Source organism: Bos mutus, chromosome 2 (genome assembly GCF_027580195.1).
Source record: "Bos mutus isolate GX-2022 chromosome 2, NWIPB_WYAK_1.1, whole genome shotgun sequence".
Lineage (NCBI taxonomy): Eukaryota > Metazoa > Chordata > Mammalia > Artiodactyla > Bovidae > Bos > Bos mutus.
In genome coordinates, this window is record NC_091618.1 from 100,742,072 (window position 1) to 100,764,339 (window position 22,268).

At 34.7% G+C, this 22,268-nt stretch overlaps 1 protein-coding gene across 4 annotated transcripts in view; it reads left to right on the forward strand.

Annotated features, from left to right (window-relative positions):
- TANK (TRAF family member associated NFKB activator) overlaps positions 1–22,268 on the forward strand; it is a 96,120-nt gene that overhangs the window by 68,679 nt on the left and 5,173 nt on the right. For all 4 annotated transcript variants that reach the window (XM_070357551.1, XM_070357548.1, XM_005897277.3 and 1 more), the window contains 2 exons: positions 16,156–16,232; positions 16,870–16,985. In XM_070357551.1, coding sequence (XP_070213652.1) covers positions 16,156–16,232; positions 16,870–16,985 — 193 coding nt within the window. The remainder of the gene's footprint in view (positions 1–16,155; positions 16,233–16,869; positions 16,986–22,268) is intronic.

Below are 22,268 nucleotides of genomic sequence, written 5' to 3' on the forward strand. Positions count from 1 at the left end.
ACAAATATATTCTAAAGGAATGAATAAATTGGATTTATGAGTATTTAAGAGCTAGATACATATTCATTGTGAAACTTTAGACCTAATTTAGAAAAATACTGGCCAGTTGAAATTAAAATCTTTTCCAGTGGCATATATGTTGGCCTATGCTTATTAAGTTATAATTAAATACACTTTTGGCTAATACAAATGAAATTCTTTCCTAAAAACTTTAAATTGTATGGATACATTTAAGATTTTTCCAAAATGAAAAAATTCCATATTGTTTGCAGTTTTATAAAAGTATGCATGTATACACAAGATAAAACCTAGCAGGTAGTATTCAGAAATGGCTAAGATAGTGGTACAATTTTTTTCCTGTTTTCAATGTGACTTTATGTTTATTACCCTTCTCAAAAACTAATTAATTTCGTTGTTTTTTAATTTCTACTGTACAGCAAAGTTATACATATATTATAAACATTCTTTTCTGTATATTCTTTTCCATTATGATTTATCATACTGAATATAGTCCTCTGTGTTATAAAAAACTCTTAATTGATTTCATTCCCGATCAGTTGGCCAAGTCTCTAATGAATTAGTGACTTAACAGAAATGTTTTGAACCAGTAACAGAAGGAAGCTGCTACTAACCACTCACAGCCCTTTCCTCCTCCGTTTTGGTGGGTAGTTTTGAGGAATATTTATCTTGTTTAGGATTTGATTACCATATTTGAAAAGAGAAAGATCTCTGGACATTATAGTAAATGTCAACTATGGCTGCCTTGGAAAATGAGACACAGAGTGAAGGGAAAAGAGGCCCTTTTAGAAAATTGTATTTGAGAAATATGAAATTTATGGTTCAGTCTCTGTTTATGGTAATCCTACACAAGGAGCCTGACAGCCACAAGTCCATGGGGTCACAAAAAATCAGACATGACTGAGGGACTAACACTTTCACTTTTTTTACACAAAGAATATGCAAGAATCCTTTGATTTCTAAAAGGATATGAAGAGTCAAGATAGCAGAATGTATCAATGAATGACCCTTAGTATTCTGTTTACAGTGTAGAGACATTAGGGGAGAAGTCCTCAGTTTAAAAGAAAACCTGAGTTTCACTTCTTGTTCACCACAGTAGTTTGTACAGTGTTTCTTGATGAGATAGAATTCATTATATTATCTATCATATAACAAACCACCTCAGATTTACCCTAGTACTTAGCAACAACTATCACTTCCTGTGAATTTCACTTCCTGTGAAATTCAGGAGTGACTTAGCTGGGTGGTACTGGTTCAGGATCCCATGTTGTTGAAGTCAAGATGTGGCCAAGGCCTTCCAGTCATCTGAAGGCTTTACTGTGGTTGGAGGATCCGCTTTCAGGATTGCTGTTGACAAGAGGCCTGGCCACACAGGCCTCTCATCACACTGACAGGTATCTTACTCAGACTAAGAAAGAAGGAGATATAAGATAGCAAGGAGGAGGCCATAGTGCTTTCTAAAATCTAGTCTCTAAAATCACACCTTTGCCTCTGCTTTATTCTGCTTACTAGGAATGAATCACTAAGTGCTCCAGAGAAAAGAAAATAAGTTCTTCCTCTTGAAAAAAAAAATATTATCGAAGTTTTTGTAGACCTACTGTATTTAAAAGTATCACAGGGATTGTAGATTGTGGTGTACAGAAGAGGGTACCAAAAAGATCAAGTGTGTGGGGGGGACAGCACAGTGCTTCATTCACCATGTGATAAATATGAATGAAAGGTAAAGGAATCTGGCAGAATTTAATAATGAATTTGACTTCCTGAATTCTATTATTATTCATCTCAGAGGAAAGAAATATCATAGTTTATTTATCTTGAGAGTAGTTTCAAAAATTCTAATATGGATATAGACTTTCAGGGGAGATTAGCTGAGCAGTGCTTTAGAGAACCAAGAAACTTGCATTTTATTACTGTGAAAATTAAAAATTGTAAAGAATCAAATCACTCAAAAATACATATACTTATTCTTGGCAAAGACTACAATCTTGTTTGCAGGACACCATTGTCAGACATAGTAACATATGTCATGATGGCAGTTATTACTTAGCAAATTTTGTATTTTAATGTAAATACAAATTGGCATTGTTTAATTTACTTTTGTTAAAAAGCTAGGATTGTAATATACTGGGGGTTTTTTTGGCTGCACCACATGACTTGTGGGATCTTAGTTCCCTGACCAGGACTTGAACCCCGGCCAAGTGCAGTAAAAACACGGAGTCCTAATCACTGGACTGCCAGAAAAATCCTCTGGGTCATTTTTATGATCTTGAAAACGAAATTTTCTGTAATAGTGCTTTAGGAACCACTTCAGTTGTCAAAGTGAATGTTATCCTAGGTGTATAGGGTGTGTCAAAATTTTGTCATCTTTCTTTTCCATTTGTGTGTGTGTGTGTGTAAGTTATACAGAAGTCTAGAGTGTTTTGACACAATATATAGGGAGCAATAATGTAAAATACATAAAAGAATTTAGCAATATTAGTAAATTTTTTCTCTCATTCATTCAATACCTCTAAACTGCCCTCTGACTTAAAGTCCTGATTTAATAACCAAATAGACATTATTGAATGGTCTAGGATCCAGGATACAAAGTAGATATTGTATGAGTTTATTTGAACTTTTAACTAATTAGAGACCATGTATTCATGTGTAGAAACAGCTGTTTTTATGCTTTGTTTCTGATTTTATATAATTTATTCTTTATGCATCTTTTTTTTCATCTGAGGTATTTACTTTAAACAAAAGTTTAAAAATACAAAGAACACAGTTGTTGCTGAAAGATGCTAGTTAGACACTTGGCAAATTTCTAATGTAGCTATCATTGTGATACAATGATATACCAGCTACAAATATATGGTAGTTTTGAGGAGCAGGAAAAATTTTGTAGGTTCAGAATAGTAAAACAGTGATGGAGCTTGGAGCTGCCATCAGAGCTAACATTAAGGAAATAAGATATGCTGTACCTAGCAATTGCAAGTGTATGTAGAAGCTATGACATGTTTGAAGAAAACTCATGTCTAAAAATTCACTTGTCAATCACTTAGACAAGAAGTATTTATTGAACTCCCTTCTATTTTCCCAGTTTTGCTAGTCTTTGATAGGAATACCAAAAAAAAAAGAGGTAAAATTTGCCTTTTTTAAGGAGCTACAGCCTAGTTGGGGAAACAAAGATTTGCAGATCCATAGTAATAGCAAGCAAATTATAAGACAATATGAAACCCTTATTACATGACAAAATGAAATTCTAATTATCATTTTATGGTACAGATAAATATGTGTGAAGGTCGTTCAGTGGTGTCTGACTCTTTGCGACCCCATGGGCTATACACAGTCCATGGAATTCTCCCGGCCAGAATACTGGAGTGGGTAGCCTTTCCCTTTTCCAGGGGATCTTCCCAACCCAGATATCGAGCCCAGGTCTCCTGCATTGCAGGCAGATTCTTTACCAGCTGAGCCACAAGGGAAGCCCACAGATAAATATATAGAACCTTAATTTAGAAATAAATATTCCCAGTGAGCTAAAGGTACACTTTATCAGGCACTCAACATTTAGTTTAAGTAGGGGGGGGAAAATAAATTCTTAACTTGCTTATATCTTAATAGTATATACGTAGACATGTAAACTTAAGTTTTGTACAGTATTTTAATTGAAAAATAATAATTTCTAGGCAAGGACTAATATTATTCCAGGCTACTATGGACAACATAAAATAAACGGACAGCTAAAACTGAGGGTTTTGAAAAACCAATTTCATTTACTATAAACTTTTTTAAATGACATAATCATGACTTCAGAGGATAGTGCTTCTTTTTGTTTCTTTATTCTGTAGACCTTCAGTGAGAGACATTTACCCATGGTGTGTTCCTCCATTTATTGTGTGACAATTTTGGCAGGCACTGTAGCTTATAAAATCTTTGCCTCACAAGTCTAGGTCTTGGATGGCCTTGGGAGGTTTCCATCCTTAAATTGTTCATATCTCATATACTCTGGACTTCAAGTGCACTTCTCACTTCGAGATCTCCGTCTGAGTTTCAAGCCCCCATATCTTCTCTCACCACTGTAGATACTTTCTCTGTTGTAAGTCTCTTAAACTAGATTTATTTGTGGGCTAGGTTGCTATATATTATCAGGTACCTGGTTTTACATGCATAGTTAATGCTTTAAAATAAAAGTTATCATATACAGGTATATGATAAATATTGTTTTATAATTTGAACAGAAATTAGACCATTAGTCAAGATAGGTAACTATCAAGTGATTTCCATGACAAAATAAAATAAGATTTACATCACCAAACATACCATACCTTTCCTGAGAGAGGAACTTTAAAAAAAATATGACTTCTTACATTCTTACTTTTGTAAAATGAAAAAAAAATATATATATAGTATGTATATATATGTGTGTGTGTGTATATATATATATATATCCCTTATTCCATTAAGGCTTGATTCATCTTTTATTAGATAGAAATGTCCACTATACAATGGCACATCACAGCCTAGCCTAGGGATTACAAAGAGTTGGAGAAGATGTGTTTGTGTATAGTAACTTGCCTTCTCAGAGCAAATGTTCCATTCCCCCTGGTTTTATTTTTAGAGATTGGATCAAATATGCCTTCTTTTTATACGTAACACTTCTATATTACTTTCTTTGATGATTAGTCTTTGTTTATAAACTTTCTGATAGAATAATAATTAGAAGGTTGCTTTCAACAAGTTTATTCTTTAAAGTTTTCCCAAAGTGTCATAATAAATATATCACAAACTCTAAGACAAAAATTGATATCCAAATCATTTTAATATTTACATTGAAATTTCTGTTGTAAAAATTGAAGAACTGACTCGTTAGAAAAGACCCTGATGCTGGGAAAGATTGAAGGCAAGAGGAGAAGGGGACAACAGAGGATGAGATGGTTGGATGGCATCACTGACTTGATGGACATGAGTTTGAGTAAACTCCGAGAGTTGGTGATGAACAGGAAAGCCTGGCGTGCTGCAGTCCATGGGGTCACAGAGAGTTGGACACAACTGAGTTACTAAACTGAACTGATTCTAACCAGTATGAGGTGGTACCTCACTGTAGTTTTGATTTGCATTTATCTAATGATTAATAATGTTGAGCATCTTTTCATGTGCCTATTGGCAATCTTACATCTTCTTTAGAGAAATGTCTATTTAGGTTTTCTGCCCATATATTTTTTTTAATTTATTTTAATTGGAGGCTAATTACTTGATAATATTGTGGTGGTTTTTGCCATACATTGACATGAATCAGCCATGAGTGTACATGTGTTCCCCATCCTACCTCCCCTCCCACCTCCCTCCCCTTCCCATCCCTCAGGGTCATCCCAGTGCACCAGCCCTGAGCACCCTGTCTACATGCATCGAACCTGGACTGGCGATCTGTTTCACATATGGTAATACACATGTTTCAGTGCTGTTCTCTCAAATCATCCCACCCTCGCCTTCTCCCCCAGAGTCCAAAAGTCTCTTCTTTACATCTGTGTCTCTTTTGCTGTCTCATATATAGGGTCATTGTTACCATCTTTCTAAATTCCATATATATTTCTGCCCATATTTTGATTGGGGTTTTTTTTTTTCCTGTTAATGGGTTGTGTCAGCTGGTTGTATATTTTGGAAATTAAGCTCTTGTCAGTCACATCATTTGCAAATATTTTCTCCCATTCTATAGGTTATCTTTTCCTTTTGTTTATACTTTCTTTTGCTATGCAAAATCTTATAAGTTTGATTAGACCCCATTTGTTTGTTTTTGGTCTTATTTCTGTTGGGAGACTGACCAAAGAAAACATTGGTACGATTTGTGTCAAAGAATGTTTTACCGATGTTCTCTTCTAGGAGCTTTATGGGGTCATGTCTTATATTTAAGTCTTTAAGCCATTTTATTTTTGTGTATGGTGTGAGGGTGTGTTCTAACTTAATAGATTTCTGTCTTTCCCGATAACTACTTGCTGAACAAACTCTTTTCTCCATTGTATATTCTTGCCTCCTTTCTCAAAGATGAATTGACTGTAGGTGTGTGAGTTTATTTCTGGGCTCTCTGCTCTGTTCTGTTGATCTATCTGTTTGTGCCAGTATAGTGCTGTTTTAATTACTACAGCTTTGTGGTATTGTCTGAAATCTGGGAGCGTTATACCTCTAGCTTTGTTCTTTTTCCTTAGGATTGCTTTGGCAATTCTGGGTTTTTTAGGGTTCTATATAAATTTTAGGCTTATTTGTTCTAGTTCTGTGAAAAATGTCATGGGTAATTTGATAAGGATCACATTAAATTTGTAGATTACTTTGAGTAGTACAGCCATTTTAACAATATTAATTCTTCCAATCTAAAAGCATGGAATGTCTTTCCATTTCCTTGAATCATCTGCTGTTTCCTTTATTAATGTTTTTTAGTTCTCAGCATATAAGTCTTTCACCTCCTTGATCAGGTTTATTTCTAAGTGTTTTATTTATTTTGTGATGTGATTTTAAAAGGGATTATTCTTTTATTGATACTTTCCAGTTCTGATACTTTATTGTTAATGTAAAGAAACACAACAGATTTCTCTGTATTAATCTTGGTGAGCCTCTGGTTTTTAATTTAATATGTAATTTTAGGTTTTGCTTTATTATTATACTGGAAATAAATTTTGAGGGGAGAAGATAATGAGACGTGGCATATTATTTTTTAAATCTTTTTCTCTGACTTCTAAGCAAATTTAAATATCTCAAATGTGGCTTTTCTCCCCTTATTTCCCACTTTTGTACGCTTTCTTACATTTCCCTGTTTTCTTTTTTCTACTCTTCTCCAGAGTCCACAACACAGAGTTACTGTATTCTATTCATCCCTAATTTATCTTGACCAAGGCAGGGATCAAACCTCTGTGGCCTGCAGTGGAAGCGTGGCGTCTTAACCACTGGACCACCGGGAAAGTTGCTACTTTAACAACTCTTATTGAATTTGTAGTCTTCTTTAAGCTATTGCTAGAATTTGATGGGAAGAGATGGGGATGGCACACCTAATTTATCATTTGTAGCCAATATGTTATGCTCTTTCAGTGTCTTTGTTGCTTGCTTAAGGCACTCCTGCCCTGTTATGAAAGCTGACTTTTTCCCTGAAAGATTTTTTTTTGTCAATTAAACATCTTTCCATACACTTGATACCTTGATACTTTGCTCTAAAATAGAAAGATCCTAGAATCCTAATAAAACTATTGTAAATTAGTTCCTGGGCTTTCTCTAAGCCATTATTAAATGTGATTTGTTTTTCTCCTTCTCTGTTAAGTTCCTTTTGGAAAACCAAATAATTCTGAGGTGGCTATCTTTTGTTTTCTCTCTCCTCTTTTGTTTATCAGTAGTGATTTCTGTATTCCATATTGGATGGGTTTACCCACTGCTGTTTCTACCTCTAATTGCTCTTCAGTATTATGTTTCCTTCTACATTTCATCCAAATAATGCTGCAAGGGCTCACTGACTTGTCCAGATTCCCTGAAAGTGTAATTTAGGATATATCCCTGCTGGGTGGTCAGTTGCCACAGTAGACCCTGCTTTCCTTCTTGATGCTGCTCACTGAACCTTCTCTCCTCCTCCTCTTTTCCCATGTTGCAGTCACAGAATCCCTGTTCTTGTCCCAGCTCTTGTTTCTTACCTTGTCCTGAGGACAGAGTGAAAACTTTCTGGTAAAGCTAAATCTAAAACTCTCCCTTCTACTTTTTTGATAAATGTCCTTTTTTTTTTTCTCTCTCTTTTTTAACATTTATTTGGTTACACCAGGTCTTAGTTGTGGCACTCAGGATCTTTGGTCTTCATTTACAGCATGTGGGATCTTTAGTTGTGGCATGTGGACTCTTATTTGCAACATATGGAATCTAGTTCCCTGACCAGGGATCAAACCCAGGCCTCCTCCTTAGGGAGTGCAGAGTCTTAGACACTGGACCACCAAGGAAGTCTCTCAATTTCTCATTTATATGAAAAAGATAAGAAATCTTTATAGTTAGTTGTTTTTACTAAGCTTTTTCTTGGCAAAATAAAAAGTTGGTAGCATTTTATCAGACTTCTAGCTTTGTTTTGAATTTTACTATTCCAGGAAAGCCTAATCTCAGTTTCCTTAAGGTTTTATCTTTCTCTAAGGTTTTTTGATGCTAAGGAGAATGGCCTTATATTAATAAAGGAAGATAAAGATTAGCAGTGTTAATCAGATTTAAGGAAATGGTCATTACATTATATATTAAAATGTGGTGCTCTACAATAGGGAACAGAATATGTAAAAATATATTGGATTCAAAGAAGATTGAGAGTGGCTATCAAGAGATAGGGTGAGCCTGAAGATAGACTTTAAGAAATGAATACTCGATAGACATAACATGAGAATGAATAATAAGAAAGGTGTATAATGAGGGAAGAACAGTGTACCCTCATGTCTTAATCTTAGAGAATACCCTCATTTTTAGTCTTGGAAGAATAAGGACCAGTGAAAACACCAGAACTTAAGAAAACCTAAATATTATACTGGTAGCCAAAAGATTATCAAGAAAGAAAAGCTGCTCACTAGGGTGGAAAACTGTCAAATGAGCATTAAGCAGAAGGTGAACTTTAGGAAAGGTCATTGGATTGGTGATGAAGACATCTCTAGAAAACCATGGTGAAATCCTCAAAAGAATGGAGGGGTTAACAAAAGAAAATTGAGTTTTGAAGTTCAGCTTATGTTACAATGAGGAATGAGTACTGAGCAAACCAGTCCTCTACAAATAACAGTAATAACTGTGCAACATACAAACAAAACAATTATCTGAGGACTTTAGGTATAAACTTTGCATATTTTGGAGAGGAGTCAAAATGTGGAGCATATAATTGGCTCAGAGTAAATTTACAAGTTTTTTGTGGTTTTGTCTTGAGGGTGGCCACAGTTCTAGTGGCTGAAATTCCAATCGAAAGCCTACCACCATCCTGGCTGCAAGAACCAGAAAGGAAAATGAGCCCAGAATAACAACTGTCACCAGAGAGGGAAGGAGCCCCATAGAGGAGAGAGCCAGAAAAAATGAACTCAAAGTTCTGTGTTTAAGCCTAAGTCTCTGGATCTCCCCAAAACCAAGGATGTGTGGGCACACTGAAAGCAGTTTGCAGCTAAAGCATAAAGGAATGAGCTGAGAACTGAGCTGCTGCTCTTCAGAGGAGTGACAGTGTGGAGTCTGCGTCTAAACAATCTAATTACCTGGCGAAAACAAAAAACATCAACACCCTTTGGCACCATAAAATAATGTCTCCCCAATGTAATATTCACAGTGTTTGGGGTATAGTCCAAAATTATTCAACGTATGGTGAGTCAAGAAAATATCACCCAGTTTCAAGGGAACAGATATCAATCATGAAATAATGTACCAACTGAGATTATCAGACAAGGATTTTCAGTCAGCTACTATAACTATGTCCAGTTGTCTATTAGGAGGTATTTAGGAAGGCAGGTAGAGAAGTAAGGTTTTGAAAGGATAGAATTAACAGTAAGGTACTCCAGTTGTCATGCGTTGTCAGATGGTTAGCTTTTAATGACAAGGTTGAGAAACACTTAAACTGAAATTTTGGTTAAGAAACTGTTGCCAAATTGCCTCTGAGAATACATGAACTGGTTTGTAAAGCTTCAGTAAATCTATCCAGGTAATTTTGGGGTTTAAATTTCTTGATATTCTTGAGCACAAAAAAAGGCTATACCAAAAGTTTCTTCCCCCAGGTAATATTTAAACATCAAAACTTGGCTTATAACTATGCCTCACTGAGAACTATATTTGTTATATGACAGACAAGTTTTAGAATCTTAAAATTAGTTTCCATTGGTGCAATGTGTAAGTGTTATCCATCTTCCTCATCATGCTAGATGAAGTGAAATGAAGTGAAAGTCACTCAGTAATGTTCGCTCAGTAATGTTCAACTCGTTGTGACCCCATGGACTATATATATAGTCCATGGAATTCTCCAGGCCAGAATACTGGAATGGGTAGCCTTTCCCTTCTCCAGGTTAGATAACCTTACTATTTTACTTCTCTAGCAATTAGGACCTATAAACCAAGAAGTTGGGAGCCTGGGGCACTAAGATTTGGGTTCCAATTGTAGCTTCTCTTTCTGCTAGACAGTAGGCAAATTATTTGACCTTTCCAAAGCCTTAGTAACTGTTGTTGTAGTCACTAAGTCATGTACGACTCTTTGCAACTCCATAGACTGTAGCCCCCCAGGCTCCTCTGTCCATGGGATTTCCCAGGCAAGATTACTAGAGGGGGTTGCCGTTTCTTTCTCTAGGGGATGTTCTGGACACAGGGATCGAACCTGCGTCTTCTGCCACCAGGGAGGCCTCTAGCAAAGCCTCTAGCAAGTGTTAAAATCAAATTCAAGTATTAATACTTAATTCACAAGATTGAGCTTCCTTGGTGGCTCAGTGGTAAAGAATCCATCTGCCAATACAAGAGATGCAAATTCAATTCCTGGGAAGATCCCTTGCAGAAGGAAGTGGCCAACCTACTCCAGTATTCTTGCCTGGAAAAGCCCATGGACAGAGGAAACTGGTGGACCACAGTCCATTGGGTTGCAAAGTCAGACACGACTTAGCGACTAAATAACAACAATTCACAAGATTATGTGGATTAAGTTGAATAATATATGCAAGTTGCTTAAATAACAGCTATTTTCATGAAGATATTCTCTGTTCACCATGGTAATAACAAAACATAAAATGAGTAGTTAATGAAAAGAATTTTCCCAGGTTATTTTGTTTTAAATGTAGTGTTCAGCAAAGGGGTGAGGGAAGTATGGGAAATCTTACTTTTTAAAATTAATCATTTATTTTCTGTTCCATATAAAAAGGCATTCCCACAATTAGATACATTTATTTGTTAAGAAAATTCAGCAAGACAACTTTTTTTAATGTTTTATTGTAACATTGAGTTGATAGTAGTTTGAGGGTATTAACATTAAACCAAAACCCTATGAAGCACTTGGAAATAATTGGGATATTTAATATTATTTTTATATTGTTTATTTTCTTGTCACTTCCTTCAGAACTCTGGGATGGATCCCATCTTGCCCTGGAATTGTTCCTGCACCAGCAGTGGATCTGCCTAGCATACTGCATCATGCAGAACCAATAAGGCTCCTAGAATTTGTGCTCCTTTTGCTTTTCTAGATTTTCAGTAATACTACTGAGAGTGAGAGGACCATAGATTTCACATGGCCATAAGTTCTTATAAACACAATTTCTATGTATTTTTTAAAATTATATTTTGTCTTTAAACTTTTAATATGCTTTTATATTCTTATCCAATCTCTTGTAACTTTTTTGTTCCTGTTTCTACTTGAAGCTCTTCCCTTTCTCAGTCCATTTTTGTCTCAGTATATCTACACTAATAAACGCAACCTCAGTTTCTCCTTTAACATTTCATTCTTAGTTTCAGAAATCTAAGTGATAACTGAATCCTTATTTTCAGTTTCTTTTTCCATTGCTCGTTTTTCTTTTTCTGTAGTAAATTTTATTAAGCTAGTGCTTATAACTATTCCACAGTCTATATTCCCTTTACTGATCCATCCCATCTCACCTTGACTTCTTGGTTGATATTGATTCCAAGTAAAAACATAGCTCTCTTTTCTGTTTTAAAAACATAATCTCAGAAGTAAAATCAAATATACCCTACACTCAGTGGCCTGAGATATTGGAAAATAAATATTCCTTTTGCATGAAAGGATCTCAGCTAAATTTAGAGAGAATCTTTGATATGAATCCTAGAATAAAGTGATAGTCATTGCTATAGTTCAAATACGTATCATTGAAGACTTACCACCTTTATTCAGTATTAGCCTTGTAAAGGTAAGATTCCCTCCATATGAGAGAATATACCCTAAAAGTATTGAAGAGTTTGAAATAACTCAGTTTAATTTTGCTGACTTTAGTTCTTCAAAATTTTTAAAAACTAATGATTTTTAAGAAAAACTAATGAGTCAACTAATGATTCTGATTAAAATTGTTTTTTGCATTTCTTCTTCTCCCTTAGCTTTTTGGAGGTATAAATTGACAAATAAAAATTACATATATTTACAATGTATAACATGTTTTGATATATGTATACATTATGAGATGATCACCACAGTCAAGCTAATTAACATATCTATCACTTCATATAAGTATTTTTCTATTTTATTGTGGTGAAAACATTTAAGATTTATACTCTTAGCAGATTTCAAGTGTGCAGTATAGTAGTATTAACTGTAGTTGTCATACTCTGCTTTAGATCTCCAGAATTGATCGATCTTGCATGACTTAAACTTTGTACTCAAATCTCCCCCCACTACCTTCCCCCAAACCCTGGCAGCCACCATTCTACACTGCTTCTATGAGTTTGACTTTTTTAGATTTCACATATAAGCGAGATTGTGCTATATTTGTTTTTCTGTGCCTGTCTTATCTTATTCCACATAACATAATGTCCTCTAGATTTATCCATATTGTCTCAAATGACAGAATTTTCTTCTTTTTTAAAGCTGATGTCTTCAGCCTTAAAATATGTGTGTGTGTGTGTGTACACACAATATTCTATTGCATATATACCACATTTTCTTTCACTACGCATCCATCATCAATTGACACATAGATTGAATTCATATGTTTGCTATTGTGAATCATTTCTGTATTTTTTACATCGATTTATAAAAAGAACAAAATACTTTTAGTGCCAAATATTAAAAAGGCAGGCATTAGGGGAAATATACATTTCTTTCTTTGAAATGTTGATGTGTGACAAATCTTGGATTCCAACACAAAAATATTTGCCATTATCATATGCATTAAGAATAAGAAGGTTTTGGACTAATGAAATATTAGCACTTTTTCATTTTTCTCCTTCTTAAATATCTTTGCATATTTAACTAGGTCTTGAACAGAACATTTTTTTATATATACTACTCATCTATGAGAAACCTAAATTGATTTACACTAAAACAAATTCTCCCAATTTACATAAGAGGAAATTTAAGGAATCATTTCACAACGTCTTCCAACTGTTTCAAATGGGTTTATCTTAATGATTTAGTTGAATGACTTATCCAGTGCCATACTGGAAGTGTAAATGAAAGTACGACGTGTAAAACTCTTATTTCAGTATTCATTCCACAAGTTCGCCATTTCCAAACTAGTACTTGGAACAGTTTATAATGTTAAGTATTTTAAGTTTTAGTACCTCGAAATAAATTCATTTGTTGAATGATTTCATGTTAAAATCTCCTAAAATATAACGTTCAGAGTTTTCTTGCTTCCTTATCTGAAGTTGTAGTAACTTCAACTTCCTGCAGTGCAGGACCCACCTGGAAAATATTTGAAAATAACAAAATATTAGTTATCTCTTCTAATGTTCACTTACTCTCTGATATGCTCACAAAACTGAGTAGTCTTCATTAGGTAAGATAATTTTACCATTTAAAAGAAATTCTGAGCTTCTGAGTTGCTATTAACTATACTAATCTTAAATCCTATGAGAAAATAGATGATCTTTTTCAGAAAATTGCATTTGATAGCTACAATGGAAAATAACATTAACTTTCTCTACCCATTCTAGATAAACCCTGCTTCAAAATGTCAGAGAATTACTTTCCTTTATTTTTTTTAACTAGCATGTTAAGATCTCTTGAATTTTCTCTTGGGATGTGGGACATAAAAATTTCATTTGAAATATATCAATAGTAACAGAAATAATAGTAAGTAGAGCTGTCCCTAACTCCAAAGAAAACTTGAAGTCCTTAATTTAGATGCTTCAGAGATTCTTCAGTAAGTCTGTCTTCCTTTACCCCCTGCCAGTACAATCCAGGAATCTTTTCCAGATAAATTCAGAAGTAAGTCGACACGAGTTATTTGGCAAGCAAAACAAAAATTCATCGTTCTTTTTCTACCTTTTCTTCACCTCTTTTTCCCCCCGCCCCATTAGTCTTTAGGCTTTAGTTTCAGAAGCAATCATTCCTACTTTATGTGTGAATCAGTATACTTTGAAAACTGGAATAGTCTTCATCACTGTTTTCTTTTAACTATCTTCATTTTCAGACAAAAATTATAGGAGTTACTTCTCTGGTTATTTCTAGCTCCTAAGAGAGTTGGTTTTTTTTTACATGTTGAGAATCTCAGATACTAAATTTTAAAAGGAGATTATTAGTTTAATCACCTTTTTTTATTATTTAAATTGTCAGATATTTCTGTTCTCTTAATATTACCTCTTCTCTATTTTGTTGCTATAGATTTAATATAACCTTTTCAGAGGTTTTTATTCTTGCAGTGTCCTGACATGATTGGTTAGCTTTAAAATGTTGCCTTTTTGCCTCATCTACACTAAAATCTACTGGTGTTCTAATTGCACATAACACTAAAGGAAAACATTGTCTACCACTTTTAAAAACAAACTGTGAATGTGAAAATGTCTTTTATATGACTGCTTTGTAAAGCTCAGTGTGTGCATGCGTGCATGCTTAGTCACTTCAGTTATGTCCAACTCTGGACAGTATCCCACTAGGCTCCTTCGTCCGAGGGATTCTCCAGGCAAGAATACTGGAGGGGTTGCAGTGCCCTTCTTCAGGGGATTTCCTGACCCAGGGATCAAATCCATTCTCCTGCATCTTTAGCTTTGCAGGTGGCTTCTTTACCCACTGAGCCACCTGGGAAGCCATAAAGCTCAACAAAGCAGTTTTAATCCAGAAGAAGAAATGGCCTAAATATTGCAGACAAAAAGTGTGCATCAACAAATGATCTTTGTTTTACCTCAGTATGAAAACATAATATATAAAATCGCAAATGTTTGTGTTGCCAAGATTATATTTTACTACTTACTAATAACACTATTTTAGAAATGTTAAGCAAACACTAGTATTTAGAAAAAGCTGGAAAAGTAGAACGATAAACTGAAGAAATTGGAGAAGATACGAATTTTAAGAAAAACAAACTAGAATCAGATTTTTCCCTAAAGAACAAACAAATACTCTTAAGAAACTGAAAGAACCTATTGGAAAGTAAGGTTATAAGGGAGATGTACTCAGGTGGTAAGCAATGAAGTAAAATTATCCATGTTAGTAATAGCTACAATGCCCTTAATTGAATAAAATCTGAAAAGTCACTTAATACAAAATACTTGTTTGAATTTGAACTTAAATAAGATCCCATGCAGTTTGGCCAAATTATAAATAATTGAATAATATTAAGATTTTTTCAAATATTTGAATTTATCAATTTGTAGTTTTAAAAGGTACACAAAGTTCTCTAGGTGTGATTGAAAATTTTAAAAAAATCTAAACTATGCCATGGATACATGTTCTTTAATGTTGACTTGTGTGTCATGATAAGTGTAATACCAGTGGAAACCACAGGGTGGTGGCAAGAACTTGTGTTAAAGGAGCTTAAATTCATAATTGCACAGTCTTTAAAAATGCTTGTTAAATGCTAAAGAACTGTAACTTGGTTTTCTTTATTCCTCTTATACAGCTGCATTTCTCATCAAAGAATCTATAGCAAAATACAAAGACATTGATTTAGATGTATAGGCCAATAATGGAAAAGAAGTAAACTCACATGGATTTTTTTTCCTAAAGTTTCTAGTCATGTCAGATGCTTGGTGATCAGAGTAGCAATTTCATCAAGATATTAGCAGTACTGGAAATAGTATTGAAGTTACCAGAAATACTTCATGACTTCATCTTATTTTTCTACTTTCATTTTCCTTTTTCTACTGAATGTTCTCATTTTTTAAAAATCTGTTGTAATATATACATATATATGGGGCTTCCCTGCCTGGTGCCTTACCTTTGAAGTAAACAAAGAATCTGCCAGCAATGCAAGAGACCAGGGTTCAATCACTGGGTCAGGAAGATCCCCTGGAGAAGGGAATGACTGCTCACTCCAGTATTCTTGACTGGAGAATCCCATGGACAGAGGAGCCTGGAGGGCCACAATCCATGGGGTCACAAAGAGTTGGACACGACCGAGGGACTAACACTTTGACTTTAATACAAATATATATATGTAAAACTAAACTTACTTTTCAGTGAGGAAGGTAAATTTTCCATTGTTTTCTGTTAATCCATTCTCATTTGAGTTTGGAAGCAATTTAAAGTGGTAATCATTTTATATCTTTAAGGTAAGAAGACAAGAGGTTTCCTCTCCAAGGAAAGAAACTTCACCAAGGAATCTTGGCACTCCTTTATTCCATGAAAGGTAGTTCTGTATCCTTCTTTGCCCACTCTACAAATTATAAATATTGAAATACAAGTTTATTTACATACTTAAGTTTTTAGCAATTGTAAGAAACAGCAGCCTTTTAAAACCAGAAGAGATGTACTCAAGGCTTCTCCATGTTAAAATGACCTAAATAAGTCATATAGTTAATATCACAGATGCTCTAAAAGCTGAACTCTCTGAAGTTCTCCTATTTCAGTAGAATAAGTATTATGGCCACATCATTCTATATGGATAGATCTTTAATCTTTTCAATGTAAAAAATAAAAAATTAAGTTTTTTCTGTTTAAAATATCTACAGAGGACAAAAAGGCAATACACTGCAGCTTCTAATGTAAGAATGAGACAGCCAGCATAAGTGAAATATAGGAATCAGGAGACGTGCTAGTTTGTGCAATATGTATGTATTAGAACTTTATCACTCACTTTGTGCCTGGCTTGCCAAATATTAAAGTTGTTTTAGGAAATATTGTCTAGGAATTTAAAATGATATTTTTAAATTTGAACCTTTCAGTAATTATTTTGTGGTAGAGTCAAAGGTGCTTGTAAATTCAATCATGATTTTTAAAATTTGAAGATATAGTCTTTACATTTTAAAATGTTAATTTATTTTTAGAAGCTATATAGAGAAGACTTTCCGGGATCTGAAAGAAGAATTTCATAGAATATGCTTGCTAGCTAAAGCACAAAAAGACCACTTAAGCAAACTTAATGTACCAACCGCTGCACCTGGTAAGGTTTGATTTAATATACAGTAATGTTAATTTTATTGGTTGAAATTGATTTCTTTTTGATTGTGAAAATATTTCTAAATGCTTATTAAGTGCTGAGGATTGTGACTTGTGCCTTTCACCACTTATAGTGGGTAAGTGCTGTTTAATTCTGTAATTATTACATTATATAATTATTGGCCTCTTCCCTATTTTGTGTAGCGCTATTCAGATTGAATTGATTGACATAATTACTAATCCTCTTAATAAGAAGTCCTACCTTGGAAAAATACATATAGGCTATATCTCTCAAAATCTTCAATTGCTATTGGGTGTCTTATTAAAATTAATTGATATATTAGTAAACAACCTAGAAGCTACACTATCATATATGAGCTAAATAAAATTATAACATTAGATTTGCTTTTTAACTTCTGCCTGAAAGTTAATTGGACACCATAGATACATTCTTCTAATTTGATTGAAGAAATGAACATTTCACATTTCATGAGTCCAGTTCTGTTGAAGGCACAAAGTGCAAATTGAGTATAAAATACAACTCAAAAGGAATATCTGTTTTACAGATATAGTTTGGTGTGGTTTTTAAAAGCCCTACCCTTCCCTAAAACCCCAGACAGGTTTCCTGGTATTTGCTTCAGTAGTTAAATATGAATAGCAAAATACCAAGGATTGAATTTGGCTACCAAGCACCTCTGTAAACAAAAGGAAGGTAAACTGATCATTTATAATGATAAATTCTCCTTTGCCCTTGTGATTTGAGATATTCAGCATACAGTTCCGAAGAGATGTGATTGATTTACAGTTTTCAATCTGAAAGCTGTTGCAGCAGTGCTAACACCCCTTTAATTAAAGATCACTTCCTGTTTCTTAAAACTCATAGTTAGGCTATTTAAGAAATCATTTATTGTGAAAATTTACTTTTTGCTTACTGCTACCATTTTGTTTTCAGAAAAGGTACACAGTGTTCTGTTGGAAAAGCAAAACAATCTTCGTAGACAGACACAGTTTACTTCTCCTCTCTTTGCTGTACTTCCCCAGAAAGAGCTCTGATTTTTTACACTTTAATTTCTGTCATTTTCATGAGAAATTGATCTTTTCTACAGACTGAAAACACTAGGTACTTCTGAAGTAAAAGAATTATCTTTATTTAAAATCTACTAGCTATAGAGATGTAGTACCTAAGAATTCATAAACATGCCTCTTTTAACATCAGCGTCTTATCAAAACATTGTAATGGTGACATATTCATTGTTAAACAGAGAACCTACCCATTATCAGTGGCATAACACTTTGACCATTTTTAAGTTACACAGGTCTAAATCTGAGTATGTATCTGTCAACTGGAATACTTAACAACTGGAGTGTTTAACTTCAATTTCTTTCCCACTAAAACTGTTTCATAACAATATTCTTAACATTTTATATTAACTATGTCACAAATAATAAATACAGCATTATTCTTGAAATATTTTAGGTCTTTTGTGCTACAGACTCCAGTGAAGTTTTCTGACTCCAAATAAACCACAGTATCAAATATTATGCTTCTGAAAGGAGTAGATCAAAGGGGGAAAAAAGAAAAAGAAATGTTTGGAGATGGGTTGGGGAAGACGCCTGCCTGTTCAGGTTTATTTTAAGGGTGAACACTACGTTGAATACAAATATAAAGTAACTGTTTTACTGTGATTTGCATAATATAGCTGGAAAGAGTATATTTAACATGATTGTCCCCTGTGTTATTTTTTGTTAAAATTTGATTTTTACTTTTAAGAAACAGATATAATTCATAAATTGCTGAGTTAGTAGAATTATAAATTTTAATTTTTTCTTCTCATCCACATATGACAATAACCTTGAGAAAGGATAAAGATGAAATGTATGCTTAAACAATTATGGCTTCAGGAAGAAGTACTTATTTGGTCCATGAAGCAGGGTCATATTTCAGTGGGGATCAGGAGATGAGGATATAGGATTATAAGTTAAAACAACCATCAGATCTTTTTCTTTTGTCATATACCAGATAATTAAACTGAGAAGTAGTCCAAATGGACAGCCTGTTCTTAAAATTTAGAAATCTAAAATTTAGAGATAAGTGTCCTTGAAGTAAACAAAGTAGAAAGACACTTAGCTCACCTAATCATGTTTCTTAGTATAGTGTCAGAATGACAAGCACTTTCATGCAGCTTGAGTTTTAAATTTTCTAAGCTTAGATTTCTAGTAGCCTTAGAAATCTTAGATTTAAACAAAAAAAAATTTTTTGTAAATAGTAACTCTCATTGCTTGAACAGATTAATTCACAAGATTAATGTGCTGAGAGGTATGCCAACTAGCTATACTGAAAGAAAATATATGCTTTTTTACACTTGTTTGGGTTTTCTATGTTTTGTTCACAAAGGGGATAGACCTACTTCTGGAAAAGAAATTTAAAGCACATTTCTATCATTTTGGAGATTCTTTTCTATAATGTAGAAAGCAGCACGTTCAGTGTGTCATAATGATTCAGAACACAGGCTCTAGAGTTAGGCTGCCTGAGTTCCAGTTCCAGATCTGCCATTCATTCATTAGCTGTGTAGCCCTGGAATTAACCCCTGAATTAACACATATACAATGGTTATAAGTGTGAGGCACATAGAAGTTCTGTTAATGTTAATAGTTGTCATTAGCAGCAGCAGCAGATTCTTCTGCATTCATCTTTTCTCCTGTTGAAGAACATTTAGATAAGTGTTTCCTCCTTCTCAGGTGTTAACAAAATTTAGTTACCTCAAGAGGTGGTTTTCCTGATTTATTATTTGCAATTAGTAAGTGTAATCTACAAAGAAAGTACTATTTCCTAGAATTTCCTACCATTTTTAAAGTCTACTACCAGGAAAAATGACTACTTGAGAGTTAATGGACTTTAAGAACCTCAGAGGACAAAGAAATCCTGCCAACCAGTTGTGCTTTATCTTAATTACTGTACCACTTCCCTTGTGGCTCAGCTGGTAAAGAATCTGCCTGCAATGCAGGAGACCTGGGTTCGATCCCTGAGTTGGGAAGATCCCCTGGAGAAGGGAAAGGCTACCCACTCCAGTATTCTGGCCTGGTATAGTCCATGGGGTTGCAAAGAGTGGGACACCACTGAGAGACTTGTACTTTCACTTTCACTCCTAGTTATAGACAGACTATCTAGCAAATGTAGATTATTATACTAAGCTCCATGGAAAAGAGATTCAGATTCATTCAGAATGCATTTATTGAAGGCATACTGTGTGCAAGTTCTGAGCAGGGTTCTGGAGAAAGTGGGAAACAAAACAGTTCAGGAACTCAAGAAATCTACCGTAATGGGAGAAAGAGGTAATTTGCAAATAAAATGCAGAGTGTTTAGTCCTCAGGGCACCCACGAGTCATTACTAAACCAGTCTTGGGAAGCCACAGCCAGCCATCCAGAGAAGTGAATGTCTAAGCCAAGAAATGAAGAGCATATAAGAGTGAGGCAAAGAATACCAGAAGGGGGCAGTTCAAATAGTCTGCACAGCATGTGCAAAGGCCCAAAGACAAGAGAGTATGGCCTTTTGGACAACTGTACCAAAGTTCATTAAGGCTGGAGTAAGGAGTGGAGCAGGTGTGGTGAAAGATGACAGCAGGGAGAGGCGATCAAGGATCAGTCATGCACAGTTTTATACGAATTTTAGGGCTGAAGGTCTTGGAGAGCCATGAAAAGGTTTTATTAAGAAAATAACCTGACCAAATACATATTTTAGGAAAACTAAGGCAGGGTAGAGGAAAGCAGTGTAGATAGTGGAGTGGATATGAGAAAAATTTAGATGCAAGGAAGCAGTTCAAAGGCTGCTGTAGTAGTTAATCCAGTAAGAGAAGATGGCACATACTAAAGAGAGGCAGAGGTATGCAACAGGATGAACTAAAGAAGCTGTTGGCATCATTCTACAATCATGTCCAAACAGTAAACATCTTGTGTTGGAATGTAGCTTGGCAAAGAAGAGAAAGGTGTTATGAGACTGTAAACACCAAAAGGAAAGGAAAAGAACGACATTTGTTAAGTGCTTACTGATCTGGGCAAACGCTGTATTGCACAGTGCTCTCTATACCCTGTCTGCTTAAATTGGCATCATTGGTTAATGTACAGCTTCACTGATGACTACCTTTTTAGCATGCTGATTTAAAAAAAAATCACCAAGCTTCCCTGGTGGCTCAGACGATGAAGCGTCTGTCTGCAATGCAGGAGACCTGAGTCCAGTCCCTGGGTCAGGAAGATCCAGTGGTGAAGGAAATGGCAACCCACTCTAGTACTCTTGCCTGGAAAATTCCATGGATGGAGGAGCCTGGTGGGCTACATACAGTCCATGGGGTTACAAAGAGTTGGACACAACTGAGCGACTTCACTTTCACTTAAAAAAAAAAAAAATTTTTTTTTTTACCATTTGTCCATTTAATGAAAATACACATATTACCAGCCTCCAATTTCACTGTCTTCTAGAAATAACATTGTGGGGCATAATTTAGCTTTTTCTAATCTCTCAATATCATCAACAATGGAGAGTGCTTTGATCATTATTTTTTTGCATTGAAAAACGTAGCCCTTGTTGGCCCTATGCTGAACTGTAGTATTTTCTGAGTTCTGCTTTTTTGTTTTTCTTGTCTCATGCTTTCAGCTCTTACTGATAACTGCATCTGCTTTTAACAACTCAGGTCCATACCTTGTAGTTTGCTGCTTCTAACCAGCTATGAACCAGGCAGACATCATCAAGCTTGTTAGAATGAATCTAAAATAAGAATAAGAGCAAAATTCATCTGTGGGCCTTGTGGCTCTAAACCTGACTCCTCAAAAGCACTATTTTCTTATTTTCTAGCTTTTGCCTGTGTCCTTGAGAGCTGAATTTGTTGGAAAAGTATCTTCTAGATAAATGAGCTTCGGAGTTTCTAATATATACCTGATAACTACCTGTTATCTAGAGAGGCCTTTTCTAAATGAGAAAATCCTATCTTCACGTAGAGTTTTCTGAACATGCATCCTAAAATTTCATCCTTCTTGGTTGCTTCCAATCTTTTCTCTCCCTAACACCCACCACCACCACTACTCCCTCACATAGAGTAGACAGTGACTAAGCTGATTGGTGATATATTGATATTTGTCACACAGACATGTTATAGGGGAGTAAATGACCTAATTCATATAGATTCTTAACCTGGACAGTATATTAATATATATATGACTGGTAAGGAGTTTCCCTTTTAATAACTTACTTGTCTAAGCAAGCTAACAGTTGCAGCTTCCATTACTGACAAAATG